The 12,764-nt window shown below is 38.7% G+C and overlaps 1 protein-coding gene across 1 annotated transcript in view; it reads left to right on the forward strand.

Moving 5' to 3' along the window:
* Window positions 1–3,113: 3,113 nt before the first annotated feature.
* The window catches only part of LOC115358517 (uncharacterized), a 136,888-nt gene continuing 127,237 nt past the window's right edge, over window positions 3,114–12,764 (forward strand). Inside the window, exons 1-4 of the mRNA XM_030050544.1 lie at window positions 3,114–3,275; window positions 7,281–7,322; window positions 9,557–9,630; window positions 11,966–12,034. Of these exons, the coding sequence (XP_029906404.1) occupies window positions 3,131–3,275; window positions 7,281–7,322; window positions 9,557–9,630; window positions 11,966–12,034 (330 nt within the window). The 5' untranslated portion in view covers window positions 3,114–3,130. The remainder of the gene's footprint in view (window positions 3,276–7,280; window positions 7,323–9,556; window positions 9,631–11,965; window positions 12,035–12,764) is intronic.

Genomic DNA, 12,764 nt, shown 5'->3' on the forward strand with positions numbered 1-12,764 from the left:
CGTCACTGCATGCACACCGACGGATCCTGCCACTGTGACTCTTCTGTGTGAGAATTAAATCCTCAAATTTATGTCAGAAATATTTCATCGCCGTAATAGCACTGGTTGAATAAGAAAGAAAATTTATGACCAAGTTTTCTAATAGGACCCCTTTAATAAGCCGAGTCCCTCACCTTGACTCACTTGTCGTATTATTTGAATCCTCTGATAAATCCGTATGGCCTGGTTTCTACATGCATGACCTAATAATCCCGCTAGTTTTATGCACGGATTTGTTCTGGCATGATTTTGTGTCCCTCTTCCATTGTCTAAATCTTGTTCAATTTTTAATGCAATAAATTACATTTTCCAACTGTGTGTCTTCTTCTTCTCCCTCTTTTTTTTCCCTACAACTGTCAGAGATAACTGGGAGGAAGCTGACTGAATAAAGGATATTACAAAAGGCAATACATTTTTGACATAAAATAATCAGCAGCTTGATCGTTTCCAGTAATTATTTCCAGCAAACAGCTTTCATGAATTTGAGTTTGATGTCAGCTATTAGCTATGATAACAGCCTTGGGTTATATTTAAATTCCACTGGTGGTATTTGAGTGATCATTTAATATATCCCAGTCTAATAAAAAGAGACATTAAAGGGCATCTAATGATATTAAGCATTTGCTTATCGTGGTTGGAACCCGCTCTCAGATGACAGGTTTCTGCACAGAAGAGCTAAAACAGTTTCCAGCTGCTTCAGGTGTGTCTGAACCAGGAGAGTGAATTCCTCTCCATTCTGGGCTACATTTATTATCTCCATCATATCATGTGGTTTGGGTGTATTTGGAACCTAAATTTGAAGTGTAATAATCATCTGAAGTGCATTTGAAGCTGTATCTTAAAAACATCATCAGTGGATGTTCCCTCTTTTTGAATGAGATTCCTTTAAGAAATTAAGAGCTCTGATGGTGATAATAATAATAATTAAAAAATGTCAGTTAATTTGCCATTTGTTGCTCTGCTATTTCCACTAATGTAACTCCTAACCTATATCCTATTTTGTTTAAGGAAGGAAAGGATGGAAGCAAAGGCAAGAGCTCAGGTATGGCCTGTTTGGTAAGGCCTTTTGTGCATTTTTTTTATGTATTTATTTTTGAAAAGATGATCTCAACATGTTCATAGGCTATAGATAATCTTACCTTTACACATTTGGATCAGTAATTCAGCTAAATTTAGCCAGTTACGGAGAACTTGTACATTTGTTATTATAAAAACTTGGACATGCCTCCTGTAAAATTTAGCTGAAATTAAAGCTACATTTGAATAATTATAGCTTAAAATCAAAGCCCTTTTCTTTAATTGGAGTGTAATAAGACAGCACTGGCTTCAAAATGTTTACTTTAAAAATCAGCTGAGTAATTAAAACTCTCAGATCTCTAATGGGATGATAAAAGCACCGGGAAACAAAGGGAGTGCGGCAAATGAACAAAAACTCCAGTTAAGCTGGAATCGTTGTTTAATTGAAAATTAAAGAAAATTCGATGAGGTTCCTTTGAACGGATGCGGTCGGGCAGCCGGCGGAGTGTGTCACTGATGCTGGATCAGTGGAGTGTATCCTGGCTGCAGGGGTGTTTTCGTCACACTCCTCAAATGGACTCCTCTAAATAAGTTTTGGTCATCAGTAAACTTTGCCAGATGATCTCAGCGCCTCCAGAAGGGGGAGCTGGACTGAGATCAGCCCTGTGAGGAGGTTTGACACAGGTTTGTTTGTGCTTTGCCCTCTGGTTCACTTGAGTTGTGCATAATTGTGATGAGTCTTGTTTCACCCTCAAAATGTTGCATACATACAGTTACCATGGTAACCACACGCTGGATTAAAAAACAAAAAGGAAAATTGCAAGTCTTGGGGAGTGAGGAGTCACATGGAGAAACCAGGACATCGCTGTGTTAATTGAAATATGAGTGAGGACAATATTAAAATACAGATACACTCTCTACACACACAGTTTCTCCTCAGATTCTTAAAAATAAACCTCAAGACCTGCAGATCAACAAATCTGCAGTTGCGACCAAGAAGAAAAATGGCCATAATGCAACGTTACACTGATGGGGTCTTCTTTTTGGACTTGAATGAAATAATATATATTTTATATAATATTATATATTTTAATATTATACACACACATATGTAAATACTGCCTTTTCATCTCTTTTACCGTCTTTATCTTTCAGCATCCATCTGTTTTCTATTGTGTTTTATATCCTTTATTTTCCTGTTTTAACCTGAAAACTTGATTTTACCCTCTTTTTGCATTGCTCTGGTTTGGCCTTTTTTTGTTCTGTTGTTCTGTTGTTTCTAATAATTCTGCTCTGCTGTGTCTGTCAAAGCACTTTGTAATGAAAAAGAAAGAGAGAAAAGAAAAAAAAAACTCAATAATAGTTTTTCATCTACTCTCTACAGCCCAGAATCACAATCTTCTCATCAGCAGCCAGACTTTGGCCGTGACTTCGGCTCATTCAGAAGAAAACAATGTTGTGATTCTGGAGGATTTCCTTGTTACTAAATCCCATTGCAAAGTAGAACATGGTTCATCCTTATATATATATATATATATATATATATATATATATATATATTTTTTTTTTTTTTTTTTTTTTTAGAAGAGTATTTTTCCCTCAAATTTGTGACTATAATCACAAAATTTCCCATTTTTTTTCTCATAAATATATGAGTTTTTTTTTTTTCCTGGTAAATTTATGACTTTAATCTCGGAAATTCTGAGTTTCTTCTTGGATTATTACCCTTTGCCCCATAATTTTTTCCTCCTCTAATGGCCCTAATACGCCGTGGTAGAGTCCCAGTGTCCTGTGCAGCGCAGAAATCAGCCCAGTAATCTGTGGCAGCCAGAGAATTGGACTCCGAGTCCAGCCTGCACTCAATCTATTATCACCATCGTTGTATCTGCTTTGGGCTTATTTGCATTTTAATACAGCGAGGCTTTTCCTTGATGCTCCTCATACCTGTTTATCGAGTGCGCGCAGCATCTGATGGGACCGTGCGCGTTCACGCGTTGTCGTAGCGACGGGAGGAGGAGAGAGAGGCAGAGAGAGAGAGAGAGAGAGAGGGAGGGAGATAGAGAGAGAAGTCAAAATGATGGCGACCGGTGCAGAGGAGATAACAAACCAAACAAACCCCTGCCCCGTCCCCGACATCAGTCTCAGCACCCTGTCCATCAAAATTACGCGGAAAAACCAGGATAGACCCTGGAAATTGCGGTTTATTTACCTGCAGTGCTGTGAGTACCGACACACACCATGTTCAGAGCACCGGTGTTGTAGATTGGATTGTGTCCCGTTCAGAATACAGTGTTCCCACCGCCACGCCGCCTTGACCACTGGCAGTATTACGTGAACTCACTTTTAAAATCGTGTTTTAAAGTGTCAAACCTCAACTTGACGATGTTATTTTTGAGGAAAATTGCGGTTTACCCGGATTAAAGCGAGGCTCGTGCAGGCAAAACAGCCCCTTCTCTATGAGAGCTACGTCACACAAAAGCTCATTCAAAAAGCAGGGGTTTTCTGATAACACCGGTGTTTTCTTGCTCATCGGTCAAGCTACACACCTGAAATAACATAGTTCAAGACCTTAGGATCCACTTGTCCATCCGGCGTGTAAGCAACACACCAGGCATCGCTTATTTAAATAAAATTTCAGATGTTAAGTACGGGCCCACTCTGTAATTCCCATGATCTTCCACTTCCTGGTGGGTGGCTGGGAGCATGTGAGCCCGTTCGTAAAGTGAAGATTTTATTGAAATGAAGTGCTGCTTGTTGGTCCTTTCACATGCCGAATTAAACAGAACATTTAATGAATCGACACAGGTGTGGCAACGTCTAAGTAGATTTTGTCTCTTTTTCGATAAGCAAGGAAACATTAAACTGACACTATTTTCAATGAACTGTGTGCCGGTCAATCACCGGCTCATTGGCAAACAGCGGATCATTTTGCCAGTTAATGCCAGTAGGCTTTACTGGCTTGTTCACAACACCAGCACCATGACTGCAAGCAGAGATAGATGTTTTTCTCTTCTGCTGGTCCCTACTGGCTTGAATTTGTTGAAACTAGGCCAATTGTACAAAATATTGCCTCACCACCAGCCCAGTGAATGTGGGCTGCAGCAGGTGTTGACAGTAGCCTAACTTAGAACCACTCAGTTGTGGACAGTTTTTCCCTGAAATCACACTATTACAAGCATTCAACTATAGTTTCAGCTATAGTTTGCTTGAGTAACTTTTAAAATATTTCCCCTAATGTTTTTTTTATTGAGTGATATTTAGCTATCTTGAAAAGCAGTATAGGATGATTACAGTAAGAAAAGCTGTCATTTTGGATTTAATCTCCAATAACTCAGACTATGGATTTATTAAAATTGCCCCAAACTGCCTCTGTTCTGAATCCTTGGGCTGATAATGAGCGTGGCAGTCACCAGCGGTTAGAGAAGTGCTGGTTTGAATCTGTGGGCTGGCTGAGAAAATGTAGATGAGGAATGTGAATGAGAAACACTCTCCTTTCCCTCTACATTTCTACATCTCAGCTGCTTAAAAAACAAAAAAACAAAACAAAACAAAACAAAAAAAAAACAGGGCTGCCCAGAGACAACCAGCTGAGGGCTGTGGTTGCACTGGGCAGCTCGCAGAGGCTTTGACTTATTCTGACAAGTGAGCAGCGAAGTAACAGTGGTCAGCTTCTTTTCACACAGAAGTTTAATAATATTGCGCCGGGAAACTGTCTTTTTACTTGCTGCTCTCCACAGGGAGGTCAGAGGTCAAGTTCAGCTCCAGAACAGCAGCTGTGGGGCTGGTAGGGATACGGTGTGATAGTCAGCTCACTCTTCAGCAGGGAGGATTTGTGCTAACATGGAGTTTGAACCTGCATTATCTGTTCGAAAGACTGACTCTAACAACCGGGGAACCTCGCTACAGCCCCACTTTGACTTACCATTGTTTCATAGGACTGACTCTAATGATTATTTTGACTGTTGACTTATTAATCCTTTTTTTTTCATCGATTAATCATTAAATCTATAAAGGGATTTCTTCCGATTGCTTTCTTATAGTCTGACCTGCTGCAATAAAAACAAAACAAACACATATTAATTTACAGAGAAAAGTATGAAAATCTTAGCATCTAATGGTGTTAGTGAAGCCGGAAAAAGATAAATTAATAAAACAGTTTTCTGATGATTGATTATTCAATTCATCGGCCAATCATTTAAACACAAAAATATTTTTCTCAAAACTAAACTACTAGGATTAGTCTGAGTGTAGGCCTAATGGATGTGAACACATGTTGACAGCAGTTTGTCTGCCCAACTTTAGTTTGGTGTTTGATCAGTAATACAGATGATAAATACCAAGGACAGATCCTGAAACCAGATGTCAGGATATTTTGAAGTGTTTTTTAAAAGACACTCTTTAGCCGCTTAACCTTTTCTGGAGAACTTGACATCCCCCAAAAAATAACAGGCTGTTTAGAGTTGAACACGTAGGCAGATCCTCAGTTTGTGAGAGATGTGCCAGATTGCGGCGCGCCTGAAGACAGGAGGCAAACGGCCGAGGCGACAACATCTAAATGCCGTTAAATGTCCATTAAGGTCACTTTGTCCGTGTTCCTGTCTCACTGTTATAATTCTCTCCGTCTGTAACAAGAGTTATTGAGTCATTAGATTAGATGCCTCAGCAGTTGTGAGAACACAGACAATATGAAAAAGATTATGATGACATGTCTAATTACCGACGCCATATGTCCCCCAGCCGTCTTTCGAGGGCCAGTGGCGAGGGGAGGGGGGGTGGATCAGGATGGAGGATTGATAAAAGAATCATGAAAAAGTATCTGGCTGATTTGAAATGACAGGTTAATTCTGGTGATGATGGGAGGTCTGTCGAGTGCAAGTGATGGATTTGAAGGCAGCGGGAAAGTGACCCCCCTCGTCAGTATAAGCATCGACATGTGGCGACGGAGGGAGGGTTTGACTGGGTTTCATCATTTGTCATCACAATCAGGGCCTTCACGCTTTGCATAAAACGTGTCAGCAATGGATTTCCTGGAAAATGTCCACACTAAATGGGAATATTCTTACATCAAGTGAAGCCCTCAGACAAAGAATAACATGACTGTTTTTATTTTTATTTTTTACTTGAGCACTGTTTTCAAAGTTCCTCACTGTATCCATGAATATGATAGGCACATTCATAGTTGAATACAGTGAAGGTGGTGTATATTTCTAGTTAAAGGATACTTTAAGTCATTGGTTCTCAAATGGCAGTGCATGTACCCCAAGGGGTATGTTGGAGTACTGCAGGGGGTACATGAGATTTTTTTAAAATATGAATTTAAAAAATATCAGTCACGCACAATTCCTAAAATAATTAACCAGTGCTATAATCATTTCATAAAAAAATGCAAATGCATGTTTGATCAGCCACATTTCATATTCATTGTTCTCTCCAGGGTTCCTGAAGGTGTCAAATGTGTTTGTTTGTGGTTTAAGTCTGTGGCCGTGGTCATCGAGCGAGGATGTTTGTTCACTATGACCGGGAAGACAAGACAGAAATGTACAGAAAATGGATTAGTGGTTGAAATGTAGCAGTGATACAGCTGAAAACAAGGAGAAAAAACAAACAAGCAAAAACAGAGCAGACGAAATCTCCTCACTGTCAGGTTGTTGTTTCTGACACTGATGGAGCTCTGTTTTCTTTATATAGACTATTTTTCTACCTATATATATATATTTTGCACTGGTTTGGGGGTACTTGGCTTAAAAAAGTACTTCAAAGAGGGTACATTATTGAAAAATTTTGAGAACCACTTGTTTAGGTAGATACAATCCATTGAGACCAAAGGAAACAGAAACAATCAAACCCGCCCACACTGCTTTTTTCCGTGACTTGAAACTTTAGTATATGGTGGTATGGTATCTGGTGTGTCATTTTCACTGGTGTGAGCTATTATAGTTAGCAAGTAGAAAGTTCAACTGCTTTGATGCTGCATTGCATCCTATTATCAAAGTTATCATTATCGTTATCAAAGACAAGGCCCCACCCTGAGCTGTGGTGTCACTTCAGCCTTTCAGATTGTCAAAGCAAAATAAAGGCCTCTAACTTTTGTTATCGACACTTGATTGCTTTCTGCCGTGAACATTTCTCCTACTGATTGTGCTCCCAAGTCTTTCCTTTTTTTCTAATTTTGTGCTTGGATTTTATATTTTAACTTTCTGACCAATGTCCTATTTTCTCCTCAGATTTCTTAACCATTGCAACGATACTGGGAACTGGCATCTTAGGTGAGTATCGACGTGTTTGATTTTATATTTTATGAATCAGAATCCAATTTGTTGCTCTGTGTGCCACTTTTTCAAAGGATTTGCTTTCAGTTTTTGTCCAAGTGTAGGAGGAATCAGAATTCATTCAGTGCATTCACAGAGCTGTCCTTGGTCTTGGTAGCGTCACAAACTGAACTAATTGTTGCCGTTAATTGTTTTGCCTTTTATTTATTGTTTATATCAGTCTGAGGAAGCAGCATTTTCCACTGGATTCATGAAAGAACGGAAAACATCCACGTCAAACTTAATTTTCAAAAGGTGCTGAGAGGGAAACCCCACCAGATGACGGTATTAGAAATTATGAAAACCTCTGCCGGTGGGAGCTTTCATAAATTTCAGCATCTTCCTTTGGAGGCGCAAAATGAGGGATCATGATTCCACGCATGGAAATTATGATCAGGTGTTATGAAATTGTGCCATTTCAGCAGCAAATAGCCCAGTAATAGGATGAAGCGAAGGATATTAGAATTTAAATAATATGGCAAATAGGGATTATATAAACATACACAACTGGCAATTTTAACACCGCAACATGTTTAGAAAAAATGTATGAATTCAGATATGAAAAACATGGATTATATGGATTATAGGGGACCTGTGAAAGCTGGCAGTAGCTAATTTGGATTATACGGAGCTGCAGCGTTCCCAAACCAGCACAGACACGTGCCGGACGTCACGGCTAACCGGCCAATCGGCTTCAAAGCTGTGTAGCGTCCCCAAGTCATAGGCAAAGTTATGATAAAATATAAAGTTATGAGTGCTTTTTAGGGGCGAAATGAGTGGCACCCTGACAGTGGAATTGGAAAATAATAGATCAATAATCTCACAAAATATTTACAAATTTAAAAGGTCATTCCACCCAAAATACTTTTGAGTTCTTGCTACAGTAGTTTAGGGATAATTCATGCAGTAAAAAGTATTGTTGCTGTCATCTTTTGCTTATTAGATATTTGATTGTGACTCCTTGTTTTAATTTGAATACATAAAAAAATATCTATAAGGGAGAGCACATGTGCAACAAGTTCAAACTCACTGTTACGGTGAAATGTTCAGAAACTGGTTGGCAGGAAGTAGTCCTGTAAGGTGTTGTAGTATATTGCACAGTCACAGTACAGTGGTATTAAAAAGCTGTAACTGTTATTAATCACAGGACTGTAATTTGCATAACAGTAATAGATTACTGTATTTTATTTATTTTTTTTATCACAGGAGATATCAGACTAATATGTATTACTGCATTAATTTCAGTATTATAAATTAATAACTAGAATATTCATAATGTGAAATGAAAATGCATTTCTGTTACGAGGGTTTTATTCCTTTTATCAATTCATTCAACTTTTAATCTTTTAAATTCTAAATACAAATACACATATGTGCTAATGGTACTTTCGTTCTGTGAATAATGACACCAGCTCAGTGAGTTGCACATCAAATAAATTCATGCCAGACTTTACAGTTTTGGAGTGTATGAATGTGTGTTCAGGATAAGTCTGCACTGTTTTTTTTTTTTTTTCCACCTTTAAAGGGGAATAAAATTGTAGTTAAAGAGGAATGCCACTCAGTTCAAGATTTTATGTAGGTTATTCATGTGATATGCAGTGGTTTAATAACTCCCTAAATGGAAAACCAGAGAGCGAACACCTTCAGCCAGAAGGTAGCACTCACACATATGAATCCATAACTTAACTAAAACGCCGGAGAGGCTCGAAAGAGTTATATTTGTTCTTTCTCACAGACTTCATTTTGAGATATTAGTTCATTTGGAACGTAATTAAGGCCCTGTCCATCTCTTGGCTTTCATTGGCAGAGTAAATTTAACTGTGGTTTATGAAGTGTAGTTAACACCAGAGAGATTTTTGTAGAGACAGAAATTACATGGGACATTACATTTAACTGCTTTGTTTTCAGCAGGGTCTTCATGTAGTTCCACAAAGGTGGAGCCCTTCCAAGTTAATACTTGTTCAATCACTTAAATCTCATATTGAAATCATCACCATCCATTAAATTTTATGGATAAGCTTGAGCCAGAGCAGAAGGAGTGTGTGTGTGTGTCCGTGTGTGTGTGTGAGAGAGAAAGAAAGAGAGAGAGAGAAAGAGAGAGAGAGAGGTATATTAGCTGACAAAAAGAGACATGGTGGTCCATTTCTTGCTTTTGAATTGACTTCAGTGATGGGACATTTTCTTTGCTGCAGGTCTTCCAGTGACGATCGCTCATGCTGGACTGCTGCCTTTCCTTGTCTCGTTTCTCATCGGCTTCCTTGTCCAGGTAAAACCAACATGGCCTCACTGTAAACACTCAGGCACTCGGCACATGAATCACATGAAGACGCTGTTCCCCCGCCACAGAAGGTTTACACCTCAAACTGGAATAACAGGACAAAAACCTAAAGTGAATTAAGTGACTGTGTGTCATCTGACCTCATTTAGCTAGCATAAAGCTTAGTCAACTAAAGCAAGTTGTTTAAAGTTGAAGTCTATAATAACCTTTTTTTTTTCATTTTAATTTTTTTATTGAATTTATTGTATCAACAAAACTCACCAGCACAGATTCCTGACAAGACATGGCAAAATGAAAGGAAAAGCAAAATACACAATAAACAAAAGGTTACCCAGAAGTTACCCCTATGAAAGTACGAAACACAGTCTGCAATGAGAAGAAAATGGAGTGCATCACAGTCTCTGAGGGTTCCCACCCATCCCCCACATCTGAACAAGATCTCCATCAGTCTTTATGTGAGTTCAGAAAAGATCCCAAGAGGCAGTGGCATCTTCCACGTCACCTTTTAACCTGTTAAGCACAGATTGGTAGGATGCAGTCATAGCCGTGGCATGCAGATTAAGCTTTTTTCCAATGTCTCAAAATAATTCTGGAAGCTTTGATCACACCAGCTGTAATAACAGAAAATACACTTTCTGATATACATTGGTGTGTGAGATTTGTGCCCTAATAGACACAAAGCAGCAATTAGGGGCATTGCTGAGCCAGACCAGTGACTCAGAACCTCCACCACTGTGACCCAGACTGGTATCACTGATGTTCATTCCCATATACACTGTAGGAGGGTTCCTACATCTGTTTTACACTACCAGCATATATTATCCTTCATCAGTTTCATTCTGTAAAGTCTTTTTGCAGTATGTTAATATCTATGTATAATCTCATCTTGTGTAAACGTCCCTCTCGCTTCCTTAAATCTATAAAAACGTTTAAATATATCATTATTATATCCATGTATGTGGTCAAGTATGGTAAAACTTTGGCTGGAAATCTCCATACTCTGTTTAGAAATGTCCAGAGAAACACTCATTTTGTCAGGATGCACCTGTCCCGGTTGACGGTGTAAATACAGTTATTATATTTTATTATAAACCAGATTAATCAGTGATACACGCAGACACAGAGAGATCAGCGCTACATGCAAAACAGTCTTTGGCCAGCCTGAGCGAAACACACAGGTTTGAATGGCTCTAATCAACCTCTGATCCATTCTGCAAGTATATCAGCTCCACTGGCCAAGGGGAATTATTGTTCAGGAAACATCACCACAACAGCAGCAACATCGCATCAGCAAAACAAAGAAGTGAGAAAGCTGAAAGCAGTGTGGCTGTTGACGGCCAATAAACGTAATATGTTTCGCTGCGGGCGGGAGGAATAAAAGCGAGGTTGTGTTCTGATCCACTCTGATGTGTGGAAGCTGCTTTTAACTCCCAGCTAAACCACTTGAGTTTGACTCCAGAGAGATCAGCTCCCAGAGAGGACTTCAGATTCTCAGTTTCACAATGTTGTCTGCACTAAATGCTGACAATAATTAAAAAAGAAAAAAATAAATATTTTAGTTTGCCATTATCCCTGTAAGTGACTGAAACTCATAGAGGTGAAAGTTCTGCAAATTTATGCAACAAAAACTTGGTCAAGTAACATTTTGGCCAAAACGTTATGAGATGCAATTAAGGTAGAAATTTCTGTATAATGTACAGAGGTAAAACGTGAAGGTCAGATGCATAAAGATGGTGGCCTTCTCGTTTGTTTTTATGCGGTACATTTTCTGAGCCGCACTCCTCAATTTCAGACCAAGTAACTGTGTAGGTGCTCAAACTGAATACTCTGACTCACAGTTATATTAAATCCTCCATCACAAAGGCGCTGTTGAACAGCTGGAGCTAAATTATCAAAAATAAATTTAATGTGGTCTCCATTTAGTGTTGAGGTGTTTAATATAAAAAAAATAGCTATTTTGAAGATAATTTGAAGGCACAACTTTTCATCATGTGGAAAGTTAAACTGTTGTTTCATGGTTTTACGGAGAGTATTATTTTCTATTTACATATCACACACCAAACAGTTTTCAATCGTATTTCCAATCCCTTTGATATCCAGGTGTGTCTTTAAATGGTCCCTTCTTGATTTTTTTATCCTGTTATAACAGGATGTTTAATTTGATGAGAGGGATGGATTGGTGGGATTGTTCAAACAGATGTGAAGACTTTATCGCTTGAAATTTTAAGTCACACTTGTGGTAGCTATATTTTCTGTTTTCCAGGAAAATAATGGGAGTTTTCGTTGTCAAGAAATAAAATAATTCCCCTCCTGTGTTGCGCAGGCACTGCTCATCTACCTGTTTGTGGAGCTGCTTCAGAGATGTCAGGTGCTGCAGGTGGAATCTCTAAAGGTAAGCCCGACTTCTACTGACACTCCACAAATACTAAAAGGGATTTGGAGACTTTCAAAGACCACAGATTTCTTGAAAATCATGCCAGGGGTCTAAAGATAAAAATTGGACTGAAAGGAATGGGGTTCTCTATACCGTGTTGTAGTTTGCCACACAAATTTCCTCAACAGCAAAAACTGCTCCCTCCGTAGAGCTATTTAACAATTTTTAGTGTCTCTCAAGGACTCCCTATCAAGTTCATGAGATGAAAAGCTATCAAAAGTAAAAGCTCTAAAGAAAACACTCCATCCCAAAAAATGATTTGTGATTAGCCCCACCAGTCAGCGAGGGAACTGGAGAATGAAAGCCCATCTGTGTCCTTCACGTGGTGGAATTAGTTGTTAACTCATTTTGAAAATATTGCGCTCTGAAGCAATGACAGTCTCACAAGACTTGTGGTCAAATATTTTGAAATCCATATTTAATATTTTGAATAAGTACTATCCCTGCTAACCAAGCTAAATGTTGTAATATGTTGTGTGTGAAAAATAAACATTTTATATGACAATTTAATCATGATACATTGAAACCATATTGAAGCCCAAATGATGATGCAGATCCCACCTCACATTGTGAACTTCACCATCATCGTCTGCACCCCATGGCCACCCCATCAGCCCAGAAACATGTAAACCATACTGGCAATTTTTTAAAAAGTCAAGTAATCAGATATTACATATTTTCCAGCAGT

Source organism: Myripristis murdjan, chromosome 4 (genome assembly GCF_902150065.1).
Source record: "Myripristis murdjan chromosome 4, fMyrMur1.1, whole genome shotgun sequence".
NCBI lineage: Eukaryota > Metazoa > Chordata > Actinopteri > Holocentriformes > Holocentridae > Myripristis > Myripristis murdjan.